General features: G+C 39.3%; 2 protein-coding genes across 11 annotated transcripts in view; one reads left to right on the top strand and one right to left on the bottom strand.

Annotated features, from left to right (window-relative positions):
* LOC102224345 (band 4.1-like protein 1) overlaps positions 1 to 14476 on the top strand; it is a 103665-nt gene extending 89189 nt beyond the window's left edge. For 7 of the 8 annotated variants that reach the window (XM_023325675.1, XM_023325676.1, XM_023325677.1 and 4 more), the window contains 7 exons: positions 1563 to 1922; positions 2298 to 2426; positions 7060 to 7119; positions 8739 to 8834; positions 9747 to 9827; positions 9918 to 10031; positions 11402 to 14476. In XM_023325675.1, the coding sequence (XP_023181443.1) occupies positions 1563 to 1922; positions 2298 to 2426; positions 7060 to 7119; positions 8739 to 8834; positions 9747 to 9827; positions 9918 to 10031; positions 11402 to 11407 (846 nt within the window). In that variant the 3' untranslated portion in view covers positions 11408 to 14476. The remainder of the gene's footprint in view (positions 1 to 1562; positions 1923 to 2297; positions 2427 to 7059; positions 7120 to 8738; positions 8835 to 9746; positions 9828 to 9917; positions 10032 to 11401) is intronic. The other variant, XM_023325679.1, reaches the window with a different exon arrangement.
* A 1549-nt stretch (positions 14477 to 16025) lies between these two features.
* The window catches only part of LOC102224592 (contactin-4), a 228829-nt gene continuing 222080 nt past the window's right edge, over positions 16026 to 22774 (bottom strand). For all 3 annotated transcript variants that reach the window (XM_023325061.1, XM_023325063.1, XM_023325062.1), the window contains exons 21-23: positions 22254 to 22366; positions 22001 to 22169; positions 16026 to 21045 (exon numbers count right to left, since the gene is read on the bottom strand). In XM_023325061.1, coding sequence (XP_023180829.1) covers positions 20954 to 21045; positions 22001 to 22169; positions 22254 to 22366 — 374 coding nt within the window. In that variant the 3' untranslated portion in view covers positions 16026 to 20953. The remainder of the gene's footprint in view (positions 21046 to 22000; positions 22170 to 22253; positions 22367 to 22774) is intronic.

The raw sequence follows: 22774 nt of genomic DNA, 5'->3' as shown, positions 1-22774 counted from the left end.
TATGCGTCTTTTTATGACGCATATTAATTAACTCAAGTTGCTATAAGACACAATTTAAAAGGAAATAGTAACTAATTAAAGCTTCCTATGACATTGCGAGACAAACCTGTGTTTAATTTTGGATGTGACAGAATGAGAAAAAGCAAAACTTTAGCAGACAACAGGAAGGCTGAATGTATTGTAAGTTTTATCCTTTTGATATTTTAGCCAGACTGTTATTAAAAATGATGCATATATTGACAGAATTTTAATAATCTTAGAGAAGAGGTAATAATCTCGTAAGTACAGAGAGTGCTGTTTTAGTCATGCTAGCCATGGTAATTACCATGCAAGATGCTAAAGCTATTTTCAAATCTCCTCTCCGTAATCAATTTCACTCATTGTGCAATTTCCCTTTTGCTCCTGATATAAATAATTAATCACCAGTCACATGAAAAGGCTAGAAATTAAAATGTTTCCATTGCAGTTTTTGTAATATAATTCTTAAACAGAAATTGTTTTAGGCTAACAGCATTATTAACAGGTCAAAGCTTCACAATTATTGGAGATTGGATATGGACCACAGAAACTCTGACTGGTAATATAAGTAATAACTTAGTAACTTAGGTTAGTGTTGATAGCAGTGTTGTACCATGTTTGTCCTCTGAAGTTGCTACTCAGTTTCCCAGAAGCTCAGCAGATCAACACGCTGCTCCTCTGAACACACGCTGAGCTGCTGCATCGTCTAACCAGCCTAATGTGCTGCTATCATTCATTTCCATCATGACTTCATACTGTGAGCAATTGGCTGCATTTTATCTCCACATTTAGAGCTAAGAGTGCCAGCATGGAACCTAAGGCACAATGTTCCTGTTATACAATACAACGTTTATTTCCCCTTTCCGGTTAGCTTTTTTTCTTTTATTTACATTAGTAAACTGCAAAAGAACGCTTAAAAATGTATGTGTCCATATCTGCCTGTTTATCTCAGTAGCCTGGCCATTGCCTTCCTGTGCTATTCCGCTTGATTTAAATCTCGCTTCACACCTTTCTCCCGTTCACTTGAATTTCTCTCGTCGGATTTCTACCAGATTGGCTGTCGTTTTCTACACTCTTTTAGAATTGTAGGCTGCTTTAGCAATGGAAGCGGAGGAAGTGAAGGAAGCCGTTCAGTCCGTGTTGGTCATGCTTCTAAATATTGAATTAACATTAACAGCCACCTCGTTTGGATAGGCACTTCTCTCTTCACAGTGGAAGATGGTTGTTTTTTTACTATGCTAGTAGAGAAATTATATATTAGTTTCTTTGGAGCCAGTCTGATGTCCCATGTCACCTCACAGGCTTCGTAAATTTCAAATCAAGTGTTGGATCCTCCCCCAGCCCCATCTTCTTATCTGATAATCCTTCATCGCACGTATTTTTCATTTGCTCTTATTTCATTGCATGCACTCTGTGTTCGGACCCTTCATCAAATGCATCATCCAGTCCCTGTGCAACTACAGGATTGCACTCCCCACCATGTCCATCCACCACAACAGTCATGTGATAACACGGAGGCGATCCTTTGTCTGTGCTCACACCAGAAAGAGTCCGGGGAGAGGAGGCCTCTACCGGGCCTCGCCTCAGAGGAGGAGCAGGAGCGGGACACGGTGGCCTCCATGAGGGACACCCAGCTGGGCATCGAGCGAAAATGCTCCAGCATGACGGTCAGTTCCACGTCCAGCCTGGAGGCAGAGGTGGACTTTACCGTCATCACAGACCTCCATTCTGGGACAGAGGACTTTTCCAAGGGCGGGTCAGAGTTTGGGGAGCGGGAGCGGCAGCCAGAGGTCGGACGGGAGGACTTTGAGGAGACCTCCAGGTTCTACTCGGCCCGCTTAATGGGCTCGAGGGATAAGTTCCCGATGGAGGACAGGCTTCCTGAGGAGGGCACCCATCATGAGGTAGACAGATGAGCGGCACCATCCCTCATCCTCATCATCACACTTTGGATTCATCCCGCCTTGCTGGAAATGCTGCCATTCTTATTCTTATGTTTTATTTATTAGCATTTTCTGTTTTTGACTATTTCATTATGTTTCATTTTTTCCCGGTTTGATTCAAAACCTTGTTTCTTCTCTTTTTTTATTTCAACTCAACATTCCACTGAATCTTTACATCATTTGCTGCTATTTTCTGCACGAAGCACCTAATAAAAAAAAGTGTTTTACAGTTTGTGCCTTCAAACAAAGTGTTTTTCTGTTTGTTTGGTTTTTTAATAGCGAGGGGAAACAACTGGCTGCAGTCGGTAGTAAGTTTACTGTGTGTTCATTCCACAGCCTCCAGTGGCCAGGAAAGATGCCAGTGCTGTGAGTGTGGCCCACAAGCTGAAGCGGGCCGACACCCGGACCGAGACGCACACCAACGGATCCGAGGTTCACCAAAACATCACGGATGTTTCACCACAAGTACGCAGAAGTATTCACACGCCCTCGAACTTTTTCACATTTTGTCCTACTACAACCACTATTTAGATTTTATATAATAGATGAACATGTAATCCCTAATGGTTAGGATAATGCTGTGTTTACTGTTTAGAAAACGGTTGTAGTTTTGAGTTTCTGAGCATGCAGGGATGTGAGAAAGCGCCACCCTTCATGTTTTCCTATTCTTTTTGCGTTTGTTTCAGAAAATTGTCAGCAGTTGTGTGTAACTCTGGTTGTCAAACTATGTCAAGAAACTAAATTATTTTTTCCCCCAAAAAAGAAATCAATAAAATAAGTAGAATGGTGAAAGGATCTAAACACTATAGAGGTCCCTAATGGACATGGAGAAAAAGTTTTATTTTGCGTTACCTCGCAATACTTTTTCAATAATTCACAATGTCTAGTTTGTTTACAGTCACAAATGTCAATTTAAAATTTCAAATATATACACATTTACAGAGCCTAAGTGAAAATGTGTTTATGTATTCTTATCTCTGGCGCAAAAACATATTGAAGATCGATTTATTCACTGCGTGTTTATGTCAGTGTAGTTTGAGATGGAACTGCACATGAAAACGGCTGTTTATTAACAATCAAAATGGTCAGATATGACTTTACTGCCCTGTGAAAATAACTCAAAATAGTCCAAATAGATTGGATGGAGTTTTTCTTTCTTTCCTTCTTATGGAAAATTGGTTTACATCTTAGAAGGGAGATGGAAAGCCTATGTTTGGACTGTTGTGCTATTGCACAGAGGTTTGTGGTGCATTTCTATCCAAAAAAAAAACGAACAAAAACGTCAGATACCTCAAACGAGATATTAACTTACATGGAAAAACCTCACACCTTATATAATAGCAGAAAGTACGATGGCCGCCGTAAGAAAGACTTTCAGTATTCAATCATACTGTATTAACTGATCATTATTGCGAGAGAACGCAAAAGTATTGCGAGGTAAGGGAAAATAATTTTTTCTCATGTCCCTTAGAGGACGCCGTAAAACACAGGCAACTTAAGATTTTCTAAAACTATTTATTATTAAGTACATATAAACAAGGTTGCAAAACTCACCTGCGTTTTGCACTACATTATAAACTTTTACATGATACAAAGTATTATGATTATTGGGGTTGGATCTATATATATTTTGAAATATGACATTAAATAGGTTGCCTGATATTTTACTGCATGGCCTGAAAGCACAATATTAAAAAAGTGAGAAAATATTTTTTAACTATGCTTTAATAATTTAAAGTTGTTTTGCACAGTGTTACTTTTCTAATGATAAATTCATGAATGACGTATTTTATAAATGAAATCTTAAATATTAGGCCTTAAGAAGGGTTAAAGCTGCTGAGGTCGGTTCGCATCATCGGCTCCAGTAGTCAGAAGCCAATCAGGGAAACACTGCTGCGTGACGTGCGTTAGGTGGAAGCCTGGGACTTTGACTATAGAAAGAATCTCTTTTTTTCTTCCTCTTCCAGGGAGCTCACGGCAGCCATGTTCCCAAAGAAATGGGGAGCGTAATAGAATCATTAAGGCATGATTAAAGTATTGACAGTATATTAATGAGAAGGATGAAAGCAGCTGAGACTGCCATTCATCTCCGGAAGCAGAGCAGTGAGCGCGGACCGGCTGTCCCGCAGGTGCCTTATTAAAATGGAATCAGGGCCAGGCTCTTTAGCCAGTCAAGCTAATGTGTGGCTGAGCTCAGGAGATGATGAAGAGAGGAGCTTTGAAGAGCCACATCAGTGCTGAGTCATTGCTTTAAGGTTGTCGGAGTAAGCGGAGTGCTCTGCGCGCGCGCGCGCACAGTAAATGGAGGATGAGATAATCTATAGGCAGATAAAGATCTACAGTAAGGTCGGTTGGCCAGCAGAGGGCGATATTTCACAAAACTCAGTTTGTGCGCGTTACAACAGCCTGTGTAGGTCACACAGTCAAACTTCTCTACACAAAAACATCACATATGTTTGCTTTTATAACATACAACTAGGTAGAAAAATATGATTTCATTGTAGGTTAAGTTTTATAATATCAGCACAAGCATTTTCACTTTATCTAGATACATAACAAAGAGAAAAACATGGTCTGAAATTGAACTCTTCAACGCCCTTCCACATGCACAAAAGAGGATTTAGGTACACACACACACACACACACACACACAAAGAGAAAAACTGATTTTCTCAGAATTTTTACTTTTTAAATAACAGTAATAATAAAAGTTCATTTAATTTTTATAGTATTTAATCTCAAAATTTTGCTATTTTTTCTCAGAATTCAGGTTTATTTCTCCAAATTCTGACTTTTTACACTAATGTTAATGCATTTCATTTTTAGAGCGCTTTTCTAAACACTTACACTTTACAGGAAGCAAGTAGATTAATTTGACATTAAATGTAAAATTCTGGTCTTAAGCTCAGAATTCTCACTTTCTTTCTCAGAATTTTGTTTAAATTGTTTTATCAGATCATTAAATTGCACCATCAGACAAATCTAATCTTAAAACTCAAATCTACCAAAACAATTTGGGACAGGTTTTCAGTGAGGACAAAGTGCATGTTTAGAGATCCTAGTAAAAGGAAGAAATAGTTGTTATTGTTTTTATATGCTAGCAACATAATTTACATCCACCTAAGAATGTTTGATTATTTATTTGGATTTTGACAATTATTAACAAAGAATTAGAATATTTTGAGTTTGAAGTCAGAATTATGACTTTTAGCCAATCAAATTACTCTTCTTTGATTACGTGACACCAGTATGTCGAGGTAGCTGCACTAACTAGCTAACTGTTTGACACTTGAATAAAGGAGTGCAATGTGATTGGCTAATAGACATTTGTCTAGATCTAGTTCTGGTTGCTTTATGTTGCTCTGGTTGCTCCGAACATTTGCAGGGAAGTTTCAGCAGTTGAATTTCTGCGGACGACGTTTTGAAGATGAAATTAAAGGGGGAAAAAAGTCATATTTTTGCACATGATAAACATTAAGTGTTACAAATGCAATCATCTAAATTCTCCATAAACCATAATCATCAGAATTACAAGAATCAAAGCCTGTGAGTGACATATTCTACATAATATATGAGTTTCATTTAATGAGATTTCTGGTGAGAAATATTGCACTTTTCCACAATAGTCTAAGTTCTTTTTAGATGTACTGAAATATGTTTTGGGTGATTTTAACGCCTAGCTCTCATTAACAACTACAAGCACTTTATAGGACTTTCCAGATTAAAGGCAGCCTTTTTTTTACATTAGTAGTCTTGAAAATGTACACATCTCAGCAAACTTAAGACAGAACTTTAGAAATTTGAAACATTTGTAATTTGTTTTGAATTGAGCTTCTTCTGATTTATGTTAAAATGTTTTGGGTTTTTTTTGGTAAGGAATTAATCTCTTATATTTTTCAGCTGACACCAGCATAAGATAGCACAACCATCTAGAGTCAAACTCTAACTTAACTTTGTGCAGCTTTGATATAATAATCTCATTATCAACAAACCCAACAAAAAAGGTTTGCATAATGTTTTGAACTCTGCCTTCCAACCAACTGTGAAACATAGTGAATCATTTAGGAGCCTTTCAATTCCCAGGATCTGACAATCCAAAATCACCAAGTATTGACCCGAGGTAACCTTAATAGCTTCTGACCTAAAGCTTCAGATCCAAGGCAGAAACAAGATTTATTCTTGTTATTTTGGAACGACTTTGACCTGAAACTGGCAAAATTCATTTAAACATTATTTTAACATATATAAAAAAGATTTTGTTGTAAGAATTGAAAATACATATTATTTATAAGTGTTTAAGAAACATTCCAACTGCAAAATAAAGAAACTCAAACAAAGTCAAATAAAAATAATTCATAAGTGTTGTATAGATCAAAATGGTATATAGGCTGAAGCTGTTCAGCTCATATGTGTTTACCATCATTAGTTTAGTACTAAGAAACTACAGTATGTTCACTCCTCACAGCTTTAGTATTAGAAATGTTAACGGAATCAACAATTAAATCCATATAAGAGAAGTAAGAGGAATGAAAAAACAGAAAGATTAAAACGTCAGTAAATTGCCATCACAAAGGTTTCAGTCAGATCAGCTGTCAGTCATTCTGTGTTTTAATTCCTTTTTATGTTACTTAGTTTAAGATTGCATAGCTTAATACCACAATAATACAGATACTCATTATTTTTAATGTAATATTTGGTGGTTTTACGTTAAATTTCCATCTTGGATCATATCTCCAACCTATTTCCTTCAACAGATTCTGAGTATTTTTAGGGAGCATACTGTACTATTTCTGGCTTCATATTTCATTTGTGCTGTCTTAAATTTGATTAGTTCATCAAACTGTAATACTCCCCATCGGCTAAACAAAGCATTACTACATAATTTAAATAAGTCACAGAAAGACACAAAAACTCTACATATAATTCATATACTACCCTTCATCATTAGATGTTGACCAGATTATTTACTTCTTTATTTATTTTTGCACAACAAGTTTTGGTCTTTATTGGGAACAAACCAGTGTTGTTCTTTTTGCATGCAGCAGTCATGGTGCTGGTATCGGCCTTCATCAGAACCACTTCTTTCTCTCCCTTTCAGAGCCCTGCAGCTGTCAGCTCCCAGGAAACTCCTGCTGCTCCCAAAGAAAATGGCTCCCCTGTAAGTGTCTTTGTAGAGGACATCCATCACACTGACAGTAATTTATGTGTCTGTGTGCTGCCGCTGCTGTAGTCTTGACCTTTATTGGAGCGAGTGTCCAAATGAATCGCCTCATGCGAGCTACACAATTGTTACTTACTGTCACCGTAATGACTCTGGTCATGAATTTCAACAAATAAATGCTTGAATGACTTTGAGCTAACACATTGTTCTGTATAATTGTTCTGTTTTTGAGTAATCGCTTGTCTTTACCTTCAATTACTTCTGCTATTTGTTGAAACCGTCACTTTTAACAACAAAAAAAAGATGCACACACACACATTTAGGAATATGTAAAACATGAAGACCAAACATCCAGATGGACGATTTAAAGCCTTGGGTTTGACTTTGGTGTTGTAGGATCAAAACGTGAGGATATGCGGACATGAGGGTGGAACTGGAGGAAACAATCGAAATAATATCTTAGAGAACTAATCTATTTAGTTATAGACCTGGTGATACAAACTGACTGACTTTGAACTAAGCTGAACTCTAGTGAGAGTTAGTGGCCCATCAACTGTATTTAGCTACTTAAATGTTTGCATTGCTTAATATTTTAAATGAAGTAAATTCTAAAAAAAATCAGTTTCTGGGTCAGCATGACCCTCTTCTTTGTTTGGTTCTTTGTAGTACTTACTTTACTAGTAAAGTACTTACTTTACTTGTGTTATGGAAGCTAAAACATTGGTGGACAGCGCCAATTAATACAGTTAGCCGTGCTAGCCCTGAATTGCTAATCATAAAAATGAGTTTTGCTAATGCTAAAGTGCTATACCAATATGGTTTTGAGAGGAAGCTAATGCTATTGCAGTAAATTCAACTATGTTATTACAACAACGTTATATGTTGTCCTTGATTTACTTTATTCCTTTTTTGTTATTCTGAAAACATCTGCCTACTTGTAGAATTACTAAAAGTCGATAACCAAAACTTCAACTCAGGTGTCACTTTATTCAACTGAAAGATTACAAAAAAGAACTAATTAAATAAGCTCTTTAGAATTGATCAGCAAAATGTATTTTGGGGCAGATAGGTGCACAAAATCTTTTCAGAGTTAGCAAAATCACTTAAGCGCTAAAAGAAAAATTAGCCCAGTACTGCTAAAGCCTTAACTTCAGCAACTGATTTGAAATTCCCCATCAATGGATCATCCTGTATGTGCTGGATTAATACCATCACACTGTCAGACGTCTCCACAACTCGGTTTCAGTGTGAAAGCTAGCATGATGTGAATGAGCTTTCTAAAAAGTGAATTTTTCTGCTTCTTTTCTAGCTGCTCTGTCACAATTTTAGCACAATCTGAATCACATGCCCACATTTTTGTGTAAATTTATAAAGAAGGAAGTTGTGCTGTGTCTTCCTCAGAGCTTCTAGCATTGTTTCCTTCAGTTGTTCTTGGAGGAGCGCCCCCACAGGCGAGGAGGGGAACAGGCTTCTCAAAGGGTTTATTTTGTTTGACAGTGTAGTGTGAAAGTGAACCACACCAGCTGATTATGTAACAGATGTTATCATTTTGGCTAGCAGATGTGCATGACCGTTGAATATGTGGTTCTGACTGCTCTGTAATTACTGTGCTGCAGGTAAAAGCTAGTCCACAAGGGAGGGAGTCTGTTGTGTCCCCTCTGACCATCACAGCTGAAAGCATCACCTCAGCAACCACGACACAAGTTACCAAGGTAACACTGCGTTTGTTTCCTCAATTACTGAACCTTTATCACAGTGAAACATCCATCAGTGTAGTGTGAAAGTGATGGATATACCAACCATCCATCCATCCATCCACCCATCCATCCATCCATCCATCCATTTTCTGTTCACCCTTTGTCCCTAATGGGGTCGGGAGGGTTGCTGGTGCCTATCTCCAGCTACGTTCCGGGCGAGAGGCGGTGTCACCCTGGACAGGTCGCCAGTCTGTCGCAGGGCAACACAGACAAACAACCATGCACACACACACACACACACACACACACACACACACACACACACACACACACACACTCACACCTAGGGAGAATTTAGAGAGACCAATTAACCTGACAGTCATGTTTTTGGACTGTGGGAGGAAGCCGGAGAACCCGGAGAGAACCCACGCATGCACAGGGAGAACATGCAAACTCCATGCAGAAAGACCCCGGCCGGGAATCAAACCCAGGACCAAGGCAACAGTGCTACCAACTGCGCCACTGTGCAGCCACACAGTGAAACAGTTCTTGTCTAAAATGAAATGGTTACCTGTTTCCTAGAAAACACAGGATACAGTTGTTTTTGCTTCAAGCCGCTATTTATTACATCATTTTCCCCGTTTGTAATTCTGCTCGAAGAGTAAATGATGAGGATTTGTTTTGATCTCTTAAAAGATAATGATGTGTTGAAATATTTAAAACATGACATGAATCGGTGGGGCAGGACATGAATTCAACAGTTTGAACATTGTCACATTTTGTCATGTCACAGCCACATGTTTCAAGAAATAATGACAATGTGCAAAATAAAAGAAAGAAACTGGTGGACGGATTTCACGGATTGAATACTTTTCATTAAGTGTGATGTTGCATTTTGCCTGACCCTTGTGGTTCTGTGCGCTCCAGACTGTGAAAGGAGGCTACTCAGAGACCAGAATCGAGAAGAGGATCATAATCACTGGAGACGACGATGTGGACCAGCATCAGGTGAGAGACAGAGTCCTGGAAACATCTGCTCTGTGTGTCTGAGAGCGCTGGAGAATGCTGATCGGTGTGTTGGGGTTTGTCTGGCTCCAGGCGCTCGCCATGGCGATCCAGGAGGCCAAGCAGCAGCATCCTGACATGCTGGTGACAAAAGCAGTGGTCATCAGGGAAACAGAGTCTCCCACAGAGGAGCAGCGGAGAACAGAGGTAGACCATCTTTACCTCTTCTGTTCTGTTGTCTAAATATTCCATCCATCTTTTTGCCCAGTGTTACAGATAAAGGGGATAAAAATTCAACTTTTTATAATGTTATTCCCTCATCAAAAACACACCTGCAGTGTTTCCATGATTCTTTTATGCATGTTTGAGAAATCCTTTAATCTAGATTTTTCTATTTATTTATTTTGAACATGATAGCAGCATAAAATAACACATGAACAAGGATTGCAAAAGAAGACACATATTTTTTGTACCACAATAATCCTAACATGCTCGAAAAGGAGTAGGAAGAAGTAAGAAACTTATGAACTCCTACCCCAAGACAACCATTCAGGGGCACCTTGATTGCTCCAAAGCTCCACCTATTTCCACAAAGCTCCTCCTTTGAGCAGACTTCCTGTGACTCCCCCACTCAGCTCCTTCAGACTAGTGGCAGCAGCAATTAGAAAACACTTGGTGGAACTGTGAGTCTTCTGACCTCATTCTGCGAGCTACTTCTCAGTCCTGTGTTCTGAAGAACTGTTGTAAACAGCTTAATAGAGGCAGAGCTTCTTAAAGCGACAGAGGCCCAATTTCAAGGAGTTAAATTACAATTTAAAATTTGTTTTAAAGCTGCATTTTGTAATGTTTGTAAAAAATATTATTCACACATTTGTTAAAGGGATGATGAAGTCATAACACTGTGAAATACTGCAGATAATCTGTGAAAAAAAACCCCAAGCTGCTCTGACTTTTCGGAGTGCTTCCAGTACTATCAGCAGAAATACACCACTCAGTCAAAAACAACCAATCAGAGCTAGGAGGAGGGTCTTTGCGTTGTCAATCACTCTCGTGCTCAACCCCTCCCTCTTGCTCTCTGCTGTGCTACAGCTGGCTCACCACAACATAAGGCTAGTTAGCATATCCACCAAAGACAGCGGGTTACAGTTTGCTGTAACAGTAAGTTGTTTCTCTGTCCTTAGCATATTGAGCAACGTGTAAGATTGATTGCCAGCGCTAAGATCCGCCTCCTGGCTCTGATTGGTTGTTTTTGGTTGGGAGCGGTGCGTAGCTCAAGCAGGAGATCAATCCTTTCATAACAAACTGTCACAACATGGTGACAGTTTGAACAAATACAGAAGGAAACATATTTGTAAAAGTTATAGACTGTAGCTTTAAATCATATTTGATATATACAGCATTTTTATAACAATTGAAGGTTACAGAGTTACTTGATTGTGCTTTATGATGACACTATGTCATCACAAATACATAATGCTGCCCCTTTAAGGAAGTTAGAATGAATCACAGAAAACATCAAACACTGTCCAGAACCTTCTGCAAAGTTTTTCAGGTTCTTCATTTTTGTCTCTCTGCAGTCCTGATCCCAGGACATGATGGCCTCTGAAATGGGGGGTGAGGGGGCAGGAGAGGACCCTTCAGCAGAGTCTCCTGCCCCACCAAGCAGCATGCCACCACCCTTCTGCCCCCGCCTCCCCCACCCCTCCTTCTGTGACTCACAGACACCTGAACAAACTGCCTTCCATGAAGCAGCAGATCTCCCCTCCTGTCCCTTTAGACTAAATCAACTGTGACCCGGCCTGGACACCCCCCACTCACCCCCAACCCCCTCCAGGACCATTCAAGCCCCCCAGCTCCTTCGAGAACGAGAAACCATCTTCAGTTTGGAAGATTCAGCACCGAATCGGACACCCCCACCACCTCAGAAATGGAACTGCTTCCTGTTTGAACGTCTGCCGTCACTTCCTCCTCCTCGCTTCGGTTCAATAAACTGCTGTCTTATTAGCTTTTTACATTTTTACCTATAGAGGATCTAATTTATGTTCAGTGTTTGCCTGTTTATGAATTATATCAGATGATTATAATCAGCATGATTCAAATAATAATAGCAGAGGGAATGAGAACACATATTAAAGCTCTGCAGAGACGCGGCCCGTAGAAACGCTGACGGTTGGTTGGGCTGCTGGTTCTGGTCCAGCCTCCAGGAACCAAACATCCTCATCCCAACATGACTGTTTAGCTTTAGGTGACGGCAACAAAGGCAGCGCTGCTCACTGTCTTAGGATTTCTAGAGGAATTTTTAATATAAATATTAAGTGTTCTAAGTTTTACACATTTGATGGTATATTTTTACTTTTTACTTACTTGACTTTGGTTTAACCTGAACTTCTTGTGTTTTTTGAACATTGCAGTGATCTTTATTGTTCTCTTGGACTTGTCTGGATGCTGATACACTGGAGGTTAGCGCATCTTAGAGAGACGTCGCTAGACATGGGCCGGTTATGGCCATCGAGCTACAAAAGGTTTTAAAACTTTGCAGTTTGAAGAAAACAAAAACAGTGAAATTTTCCTCCGTTATGATTTAACAAAGTTAAATACTTTTCATGTCAGCCTCCTGGCGCACACTTGCAGAACTGACCAGTTTGGAAACTAATGCAGAACAATTCATCACTTTTATAAATCTAATTTTGTTTTTAAAAAATAATTTAGTTGAGAAATACTTTACTACTTACTACTTTAAACTTTTCCCACGATGCCGTCATATTCAAAGTCGTCAGGCTATGAAAGCCCCATGCTGACCCATGCCTGTCTCACTAAGAAAGCTGTCTATAGTTGTTGAGTTTTTGCAGTCCATATGACTCCAGCACTAACTGTAAGCATATTTTGTTGTACTGCAGCTCAAAGAAGCCTCTTCCTGCAGGTGATGCACAATTTGGAGGTGTGTGCTACTAATTGCCAGCTGAGATCCCTTAATGTTTGTCCATATGTATTTAAATTCTGAGATCTCATGGCTCAAAATGAGCATTAATTAAAAGTCTTGTGTCTGTCCAGTATGAAGTATGTTTTGGTTGTGTGAAATGCAACCCAAAAAAGCCTTTTCCTCCAGCTTACCTGCAATTTGGAGGTGTGTGTGCTACTTCTCTCCAGCTATGTCTAAATTTTGTCCACATTTATTTAAATTCTCTGATATTTTTTTTTTTGAGACAAAACTAGCATTAATTGAAAGTCTTGTGTCTGTCCAGTACACAGTATGTTCTGGTTATATCCTATGATAAATATGTTACTCTTTAGCAGATTCCCTACCATGTTTATTCTGCTAACCTTGTACAATGATGAATAGCGGACGCAATTCCAAGTCCTGGTAGGAGAATATTAATCAGAGGTGTGTTAAATAACAGTAGCGACTCTGATGTTTAAAATAATTTCTAGTTTTGGATCATATTATTGAAAACACTCCCTGAAAAGTTGAAAAGCGTCAGATTAACTCTGATCTCTTTGCATTCTGTTGGATTAATTCTCCAGTTATGATGTGACTTTGGACTTTTGCTTGAAAGGAGCTGTAAACATGACGCCGCCTGTTCTCCCCAAAGATACAACGCCGTGCAAAAGTCTCCAATCCCCTAGAACTCTCTCACATTTGAACACATCAGCACAGTTCAGAGTGCTGTGGTCGTAATGCGGCAAAAAGGGTCAAACCAGACAGGAAAAGGTGAGCGCATATAAAGATGCCCTGTCACACATATCCATATGTTCTGAGTGACCTTTAATACTATACTATGCATCACAAATCAGACATGAAAGGCCCCTCGGAGGCGCCCCTTCCCCTGTTAACCCTCTAGGTCTGTGCCGCTGTCAGCCGAGGCGGTGTGGCACACGGCTTCTGAGGTTCCGCAATAAGCCGCCATCTTTCCCATCCTCTGTCCTCTGAAGGGAGAAAACTGTGAACCCTCACATGAACCGAAGCGTAACCAAAACCTAGTAATGAGACACAGCTGTGGAGCGAGGAGCTTCCCCAACACGTGTGATCGTGTCACCGTTCCCGCCCGAAACCGTTGACCTGCTGTAGACGTGTCTGTGGAAACGAGGTTCTAAACCTGCTGACTTGTATATTCTATTTTACTGTTTTATTTTCTATCGGTCACTTGACACTGGACTGTTGTGAGAGCACTTTGCTTCTGCGAACCGCTGGAGAAACCGCCGCCGAGTTCAGTGAAGGCATTGAGAAGTCGAGCTGACGAAGGTCTGGATTCTTTGTGCTAATGGAATGGATCAGAAAGTGATAATCTAACGGACAAAGGTGCAATAGAGATAACAACACAAAATGGGTGCCTTAAGTTTTGGAGTTGATTTTATGGGAGCACTCATCAGCTGAAAGCATCCGAGATGAAACAAAGCGAACCAGAAAGAACTACTGACTTTAGGAAGTGGACAAGAATTCAGCGTTTTGTTGAAACTGGCAGTACAGATCCTGGATCAGGAGGTTCACTCAGCGAAGGCCATCAACCTGCTGTACCGTTCAGCCTCCACCTTCAGTTCTCCACTGCCGTTTGCTCTACATTCCCCTAGTGCTTGGTGGCGTGTATGTGCTGTGTTTGCATTCAGTTTCGACAGGGAACAAACCTGCATAAATAAATGTGTCACTATGATTCAAACTGTGTCTCGGCTTTTACAATGAGGGGAAATATATATGTGTTTTCATTAAACATGCTGCCTTCTTATGAAATCTATGACATTCAACATGAGCAAAAATGTTTAATGTTCAAAATGGGCAGAAATGACTGCAGAGCAGCAGATCAGACATTCCTAAGGTCTTGCTGCCATCTAGTGGCTTTTCTGGAGCTAAACAGGCATGGGATTAAAAGTAACTGCTTTTTTTCTGAGTATTAATAGGAAAAAAAACATATATAACACACTTTAGTCAATTCTGTTAAAAAAATGTCAAGATTTAGGTCACGCTTTCAATGAAAATAATGTACCCATGTTTACTACATTAATTAGATGCAGCAAAGTTTGCTGCAACCACATAAGAAGGAATTCGGTTTTTTCAGGAAAATGCAAAAACTGTGGTACTTTGAAGACAAATACTTTCTGTTGTAGCAATTTTTTGTTCCTAGAGGATTTCTGTGATAATTGGTCCAAAATAAAACTACAGGGGGACTGATTGTATACTGACTATACAGTGAACTTCTTAAATTTCTCCATATTTGATCAAGTTTACGTACTTGTGTTGGTCTATCACATAAACTCCTAACGAAGTACATTGTTTGTTTTTCCAATGTGACAGAATGTGAAAAACATGGCATGAATTCATTTCCGAGAAGAGATGAATAATAAATGACATTGCATTACATTTCTTGGATGATGCAGAGCTAATGGAAGCCTAACAGCAGACCAAAATGTCTGGACATCTCAGGCTAATTGGTCTGAATAGTTTAAAAGGTGCTTTGGAACTTCCTTTCCACTTTGTGTTTGAGAGGAAACAGACAAAATAATTGAAGCATCACTCCTTTGTCTGTTTCACTTCAAACATCAAATGCATTTAATAGATAAAACATAAAGGAAACGACATGTAACTAGCGGAAGTGAAAAAAAGTCAGTGTGTCATTCTCAATGACACTGTCTTTAATAAAGTGAGGAAAACCTGTTTTTATCACTTTGTTATAAACACGAATAACTTGCTTCACACAAAAAGATTAAAGAATGAGTTAAGATTACTTTTATGTAGCTACCTGCCTGTCTGTGTAGCTCAGTAAATAGCCAGCTATCTATTTATCTAGTTTAAACTTCTGAGATGAAGTTAAACAAGTCAGAGCTGGTCCAATTTATCTCAATAAATAGACAACTACCTATTTGTCTCAATAGCTATTTATGTAGCTAGCTAGATAAATAGGAGGACCATCGCCGACTTTCACTTCACCTGCGATGAACAGCTGGTCGGTTAAAGCTGGAATGTTCCAACAGGTCAATGATTCCAGGTACCTTTGATGGAAATGCGAGGCATTGCTTTAAAGTCAAATTCCTCTTTTAAAAACCATTCAAACCTGAAAACAGTAAACAAAATCATAAAAAGCCAAAAAATAAAAACGGCATTCATGCCCACGCATGACACTACACATCGTTCCATGACATTGGAGATCAGCTCCAAAACTAAACCATTGCAGTAGATTTTTATGTTGGTATTAAGAGACCCACAGCTCGGTGTTGTTCTATAAATCAGTTATCTTTATTCACACGGTATAAACAACAAACAGCAACAGAGGGACGCCTCCTGCGGAGCGCATACGGACAGTCAAAGCAGTACATCTCTGAAGGGCTGACTTAGACAGAAGCATAGACACAGGGCTGTTAATGGTTCAGCATACAGAGACCTGCAGGATGCATGGACCTCACATGTTCCTAAAGCCATTCAGTCACTTTGCGGGTGGACAGTAGAGAGACGACGAGTACAGTCATGCTGAGGAACAGTTAACTACAGTATGAAACAAGAGTCGTTTACATAAAAACAGAGTAAATCATCTCTTTAGAAAGGTTTCTTTTTATATAAATGATCTGAAGTGTACAAAACTGTATTTTACACATTTCTTGATGCATGATCCCCAGTAGCCTACAGTACATTTCCCTTCAAAGTACTACAAACTACTTAACTGGATTACAAGCTACAATGAGACCGCAGCGTTCTCCGAGTAGCGCGGCAGTCCCACATGGCATCAGGAGACGATGGAGAAAGGAAAAAATCAGCAGCATTGTCCTTTATTCAGAACATCCACCTAAAAAAACACACCTGGTCTCATAAATTGCCCATTTCTACCCTCTGTAATGTCGACAAAGGATGTCGCTTCCCTTTTCCTCCTCCCAACCCAAACCTAGCATTGTTTGATGTCGTTCCACCTGCGCTTGAACAACGCTGCCGCTGCAAAGTTCTATGCTTCTAGTGTTTTTGATATTCTCGCGATAAGTTAAGGCTCTTTAAGGACCTGAGGATTCTGAACATATGATGAGGCACACTGAAGGCAAAGAAGAGCTCTAGACCAGGGCTAACTGAAAGAATGAGGGGCATGAGACACAGCCACGGGGGTCCTGCAATCAGGAGCTCAGGGGGCCAAAGTGGAGGGCCCTGGAGAGAGGCCCTGCACTGCAAGCTTTTCCAACCTTTGTCATCAGGATCTGTCTAAACATTTCATCAGGTTTCTGGTGTTTGAGGATGGGCACTGAAAATGTGCTAATGCTGTAGCCTCCAATGTCTGTCTCGCCTATTTTTAAAGGGTTGATTCAGAATTTTTAAAGAATTTCTACGAACCAATGAACAATAGTATCTTTACTTGTCGTAGACAAAAATGGAATTTTTTTGCAGTAAAGAGGAGAAACTCTAGAGGGGATGGAAGAGTGTGAGTCTGTTTTAGCTTCTCACACTAAAATTGATCAGATTTGTGGAATCCAACACTAATATAAGCAGATATTAAACATCTATAATTTGATTAGAAACCACTGTTAGGTTTGTGATGTTTTCTCAGGAAAATGAAGTTGTTTGGATCGACCCTGATCGTCAGTCCTTTGGAAAGATTTGTGGACAAGTACAAAACCTGAAAAAGGCACAGAGACGCATGTCCCATGCAGTTACCTAGGTGACAACCTGCTGTAATATCCTCAACTAGTTAACACTACCCTTAGCAGATGTAGCCTACAACGCTCTGACTCACTGTAGACATTGTTCAGCTGGGAAACAAAAACAAACTTAACAACTGTTAGTTGTAAGACTTGTCAATTAATATTCAATAACAGCTTTATGCCATTGATGTCAACAGTTTTAGATCGAGTTGTTTTCAGCGGCTCAAGTGGCTAACACGGGTCAGTTAGACTAAAGGTTCCCACACACACTGGAGGTAGACTCAAAGCAGACGCATGCCAGACACGTCTCTCCACAAAGGAACATTTTATGACTGTACTTGGTGTCGCACAGTAAAATGCTCGGCGGGGAACATTGAAATGTTTTGTAGGCGACAATGAGCTGCTAAGGTTGGGATTCGGCGTAAACAGTAGTCATGGACGCTACACTACCATTCTGTGCCTCACTATCATGTGCGGTGGCTGCCTAGGACGGGGAAAACATGGGGCTAAGCGAATGCAATAATTAAGCTAATTAGTATCCATTTGGATTGTGGGAAATGAAGGAATTTGTCAGGAGGAATGCAGGCAACCGGTACGCTCAACTATGAAATCACAACCATCCTGCGTGGCTCACAGAACACAAACTGCATGCCCTCCTGTAGGGAGCATGAAGTTTCAGACTTTCACCACTGAGTTTTCTTTTCTGATAACATTTTCATAAAACTTCACTTCAAAATATCTGAACTACCTTTTTAAAATGGTTACAACTAGTATTTCTCAGGGGTTTTTATTCTACCACTTAGCTTTTACTTGGACTTTGACTTGACAGTCTTAAAGGTAAATGCTCAAAGAGGCAAAAATCACCGTAATCATTCCTTCTACCCAAAACTCATTATTTGTGGTTCATATACTATACTTCATATACTATATGATTATGTAATAATCATATAGTTATTACATAACTCCTTAACTTTATTGTGAGTCTTCTATGAGTTTTAACAATGTATTAAAATATGCTGATTTAAATAAATAAGTAAATAACTTAAGCCTTATGTCTTATCCTGAAAAAAAAGTCCTTGACATAAATGGTGGAACTTCAAAATGACTCATACACTGCACCGCAGCAAGGGACTTTATGCAATTGCTACTCAAATATTGTAGCAATGCTGGAATAACATTTCTTGTCTAGTTCTGCCCTACATGTCTGCCTTGATGAGGATTCACCCACCTCTGTATGCTCAATGCTTGGACTGGCGCCAAATCATGGCAGCTCAACCTTCTTTTTGATTAATTTAGCTAATAATTAGTTAACCTTTAAGGGGAACAAATAGTGCATTGAAGGTTCACACCCCAGGTGGACTATTCGTTCATAAACATAAGAAAAGATGGCAAGCAAGACTTGAACTTCTAAAATTGTTGTCCAGGTATATGAATACCCAAATCTTCTGCAGCACAGTGAGGATAAACAAATGAAGATTGGGCATTAAAAAAAAAAAAAAAACTTCAGATAGTCTCTCTCTTCACCTCTTAACAACTTAGACCTCAGACTTTAAGACTAAGTTACTTATAGATCTTAGGGGAACTGCTCTGAGCGACAGGTCACGCTCATAAAAGCGATTCTGAAAACGTTCACATCTTGGATGTCACTTCTGACACCAAAAACTTAAAAAGAAATAGTTCTTTGAAGTGGGTTTTTGAAGTGGGGTTCTGCTAAGTGGCTATCGCCAACCAATACCTCAGCCAGGCCTCCGCTTTGATGACACTAGGTGTTAGCTGGGAAACCAATCTCTGTTTAATCAAAGAGAAAACTGTAAGCTTCAGACGTGGCGTTAACGCGGTCTGATTGTACCTGATGACGGGTGGAAATGCAATCCAAATGTTTTCAGGATGGTTTCTCTCAGACCATTTAAGGTGGTCTGAGAGAAATTAGTTTAGCAGTTTGAATGCAGACCTGGGACACTGAAGAACACCAACTAAACTGATGAGACTCTCCTCTGTCAGCTGAGTTATTACAAGCGTTAAAATCAGGCACTAATCTTTATTAGTTAAGGATGATGAAGAGACGTTTTTTCTTTCGATTAAAGGTTTTTGATCTCTCTTGTCACACCTATTAAGCAATAGATTTCAGTTTTATATCCCACACAATTCTAATTTAAAACAATTGTGATTTAAAGCTGACTGAGTCAGTCAGAAACGATCACATCTCAACAGAACCCTACTTAAAAACCAAGACTGCTACCCTGAGCAAGCTTCTGACATCTTTCTGACCATAATATTTGACTATTCTTTGTATCAGAAATGGTACACAGTTTATTTGAAACGGTTGGTTACTCAACACAGAATCAGCTTTAAAATATTGTTATCCTCCAAGTTTGGCTCACAGATTTAGTCTCAATTAATTAATTTGATTAATTAATTAATTCCAGTTTATGTTTACAATTACAATGATATAACTCTGTTATTACAGGGCACCAAACTGAACAACAGTCTGACAGCGGCCACTGTAGCAAAGACAAAAAAATGTCAGAACCTGTAAGAACTCTATATTTAAGTTTCAGCCGCGCTTCTTGAACCTGTTCTGGGCAGAAGAAATGATTGTATAATTTCATAAGCTAATGTTTGTGTCATTTGAGTATAATAGTAACAGAGGAATAATTGTTTATGTTTTCACTCTGCAGCAGCTGAAGTAGTTTATTCCCATCATTTGAAGCTAGCTTTAGCTTTTTTTGCAGCTTGCTACTGATTATGAGGCGATGAAGCATTAGCGTTCACAGTCTGATGCTACTCCTCCCTTTACACTGAAAAAGTGACACCTCGGCCCAAAATGTGAACTGGGCACGATGTTTACATAGAGTCTTTGAGAAAAGAAAGTACACCTCATCTAATTTCAAGAGCTTTGTGTATTTTGTATGTATCTGGGGATTTGAGGGTTTACCTTTTTTGTTTTTTAACATTTTCAATTTTGATATCAACTTGGTGGAAACTGGTGTAGCACTAATAGTGTGCTTTCGTTATGAAAAGACTATATTAAATATACTGGAATGCAGAAAATATCAAAGTTATAAGTTGTGTTTTATCTTAAAAGACAGATGGGGAACTGTTGAATCATCGTGTTCTTTACTTTCTGACTGTAAAATGGGACAATGCCATTTTCCATGCATTGAACTGTTCTCACCCCTGAAGCCAAGGCCATCTACAAACCCATTAAGAAAACAAAAGTCTATAAAAGCTCAACATGTCATACAAAAAGATGCATATAAGACTTTTTTTCCTTTACGTTTCTTTTATGAAAGCTGCTTTGGTAACAACATAGTCACGACATCGGTCAATCTCCTCCACCTGGCCTGTGTAGCTGACAGGGATTCCTTGTCTGTCCTCTCTCTTGGACATTTTTACCGTCAGTGTCTTCCCTCTGCCGCTAAAATCTAAATGAATGGGTCTAGTTACACCGGAGTGGGCTGCGTTTGTGTTCCCGCCCGATAGCTGTCTCCACGTTAGATGCAACGTCTGCTGTGAGCCATTTGTCATAAAGATGTTCGTGCTGTGAAAGACAGAGCTATTGTGCTGAGGGCCGACAGCGTGGAGACCTTGGAGGCCGAGCCCACCGCGTTGGGGCCTGGAGGGGGACGGAGAGCAGAAAGGATGTTAGTCGGATCCATACTAGGGGAAAAAAAAACACTTTCTAGCATTTCATCTACAGATAAGGATTCAAATTGCTTCAACGTTTCCCGCAACTTGTCACGGTACAACCAAGAATGATAGCACATTTTGCTAGACAATATATTGTCCTAGAAATTATTTCTATAAACAATAATATTGTTGTTTTCAGACCATCTACTACTAGAATATTCATAATGGCATAATAATGCAAGTTTGCCCTCTTAAAGAACAATAAACATGCATTTTGTACAGACCAGTGGCGCTGGAAGATATTCTAAACATCCAAACTCAACCACAACGATCAAAAACAATGAACAAAACAAAAATATAAAACCAACACAAAACAGGAGCCATAAATAAAATGGATCAATAGATTCTGTAAACAAAATTGCCCTTCAAAAAATATTAATTGTGAGAATAAAAATTATTGCCCTTAATTTAATCTATCATGTGGTTAATTCATTAATTGCTTATTGCAATGGGCTTATGTATAGTCACAAGCATGATTGTGATTTATTATAATTTTAACTTCTTTTATATTTTCCTTTTACTTTATTAAAACATATTAAACATATTAAAACATGATTTTCTTTTTTTACAATTGAAAAACTGAAAAGTTTATACTTAGCCTCATTCACTCTAACACCCTTATTAGTTTATGAAATAATATTGTGAAAAGATACAAAATAATGGTTGTACATTGACACAGTCAGGAAATGTTCAAGATATACAAATACTTTTGCGAGGTGATGCATTTAACCTGAGGTCATTTTTCCTCCAGCAGATATTTTTCCTACTCTGGCTTCATCTGGAGAAGACAATGATCAAACTGTTCTGGCAATAACACGACCAATGGGCCACGTGGGACTAGCTAGCTAGATAGCACTAGCAGTAGCTAGCTCTTTACTGACCTGGTATCTTGGGGATGGTGATCTGCTTGCTGCTGCTGCCGTCCCCTCCGTCTCCAAACGGCTTTATCTGGATGATATAGTCCTCGTCGGTGGGAAGAGCGAGCTCCACCGAGGTGGTGTTGGTTTCCATGACGCTGGGCCGGCTGTGTCGATTCTTCTTATAGAGCACCTGCAGATGAGATTAAGTGGAGAGTTGGGCGCGCCATGGCAAGAGGAAGAACTTTCTGATGAAATGAAAGAGCGACGTGCTCACTTTGTAACCGGTCACTTCGGACTCGTTCTCCAGGGCTTTGACGTGCTCCCAGTTCAGGATGATCTTGGAGTTTGATGTGTTCCACATGACTTTAACCGGAGGCTGGCTGGGAGCTACCAGGAAAGAAGCCACATTATTCTCCTCAAACAAAGGCATGACATTTAAACTGCGCATGGTGAGTCAGACATTTACATCCACCTATCAGTAGCATGATCCTTTTGAGCTTTTTAAAAAAATGTTAAGTGAGGAATTGGGTTCACATATTTGAATTTGCGAATTTAGATTCCTCTAACCTAACCCAGTTACCTTTTTACAAAGTCTTTTTGCTAACATTTCGCGCAACTAGCTTCCCTGAAACGTATTTTTCCAGTTTTGGAAATAACGTTTCTATGAGTTGACGCCTTGGCTAAGAGTTCTTAAAGACATTTGTGTACTTGTAAAGACTGTTTCTGAAGCAGTTCCATTTCCTCTCCTCATAGTCTCTTTTTTCCCCAAGAAACCTTATTGAGAAAACCACAAAC

The sequence above is a fragment of the Xiphophorus maculatus genome, chromosome 20 (genome assembly GCF_002775205.1).
Source record: "Xiphophorus maculatus strain JP 163 A chromosome 20, X_maculatus-5.0-male, whole genome shotgun sequence".
Classification (NCBI taxonomy): domain Eukaryota; kingdom Metazoa; phylum Chordata; class Actinopteri; order Cyprinodontiformes; family Poeciliidae; genus Xiphophorus; species Xiphophorus maculatus.
This window is presented reverse-complemented; position numbering and strand designations above follow the sequence as displayed.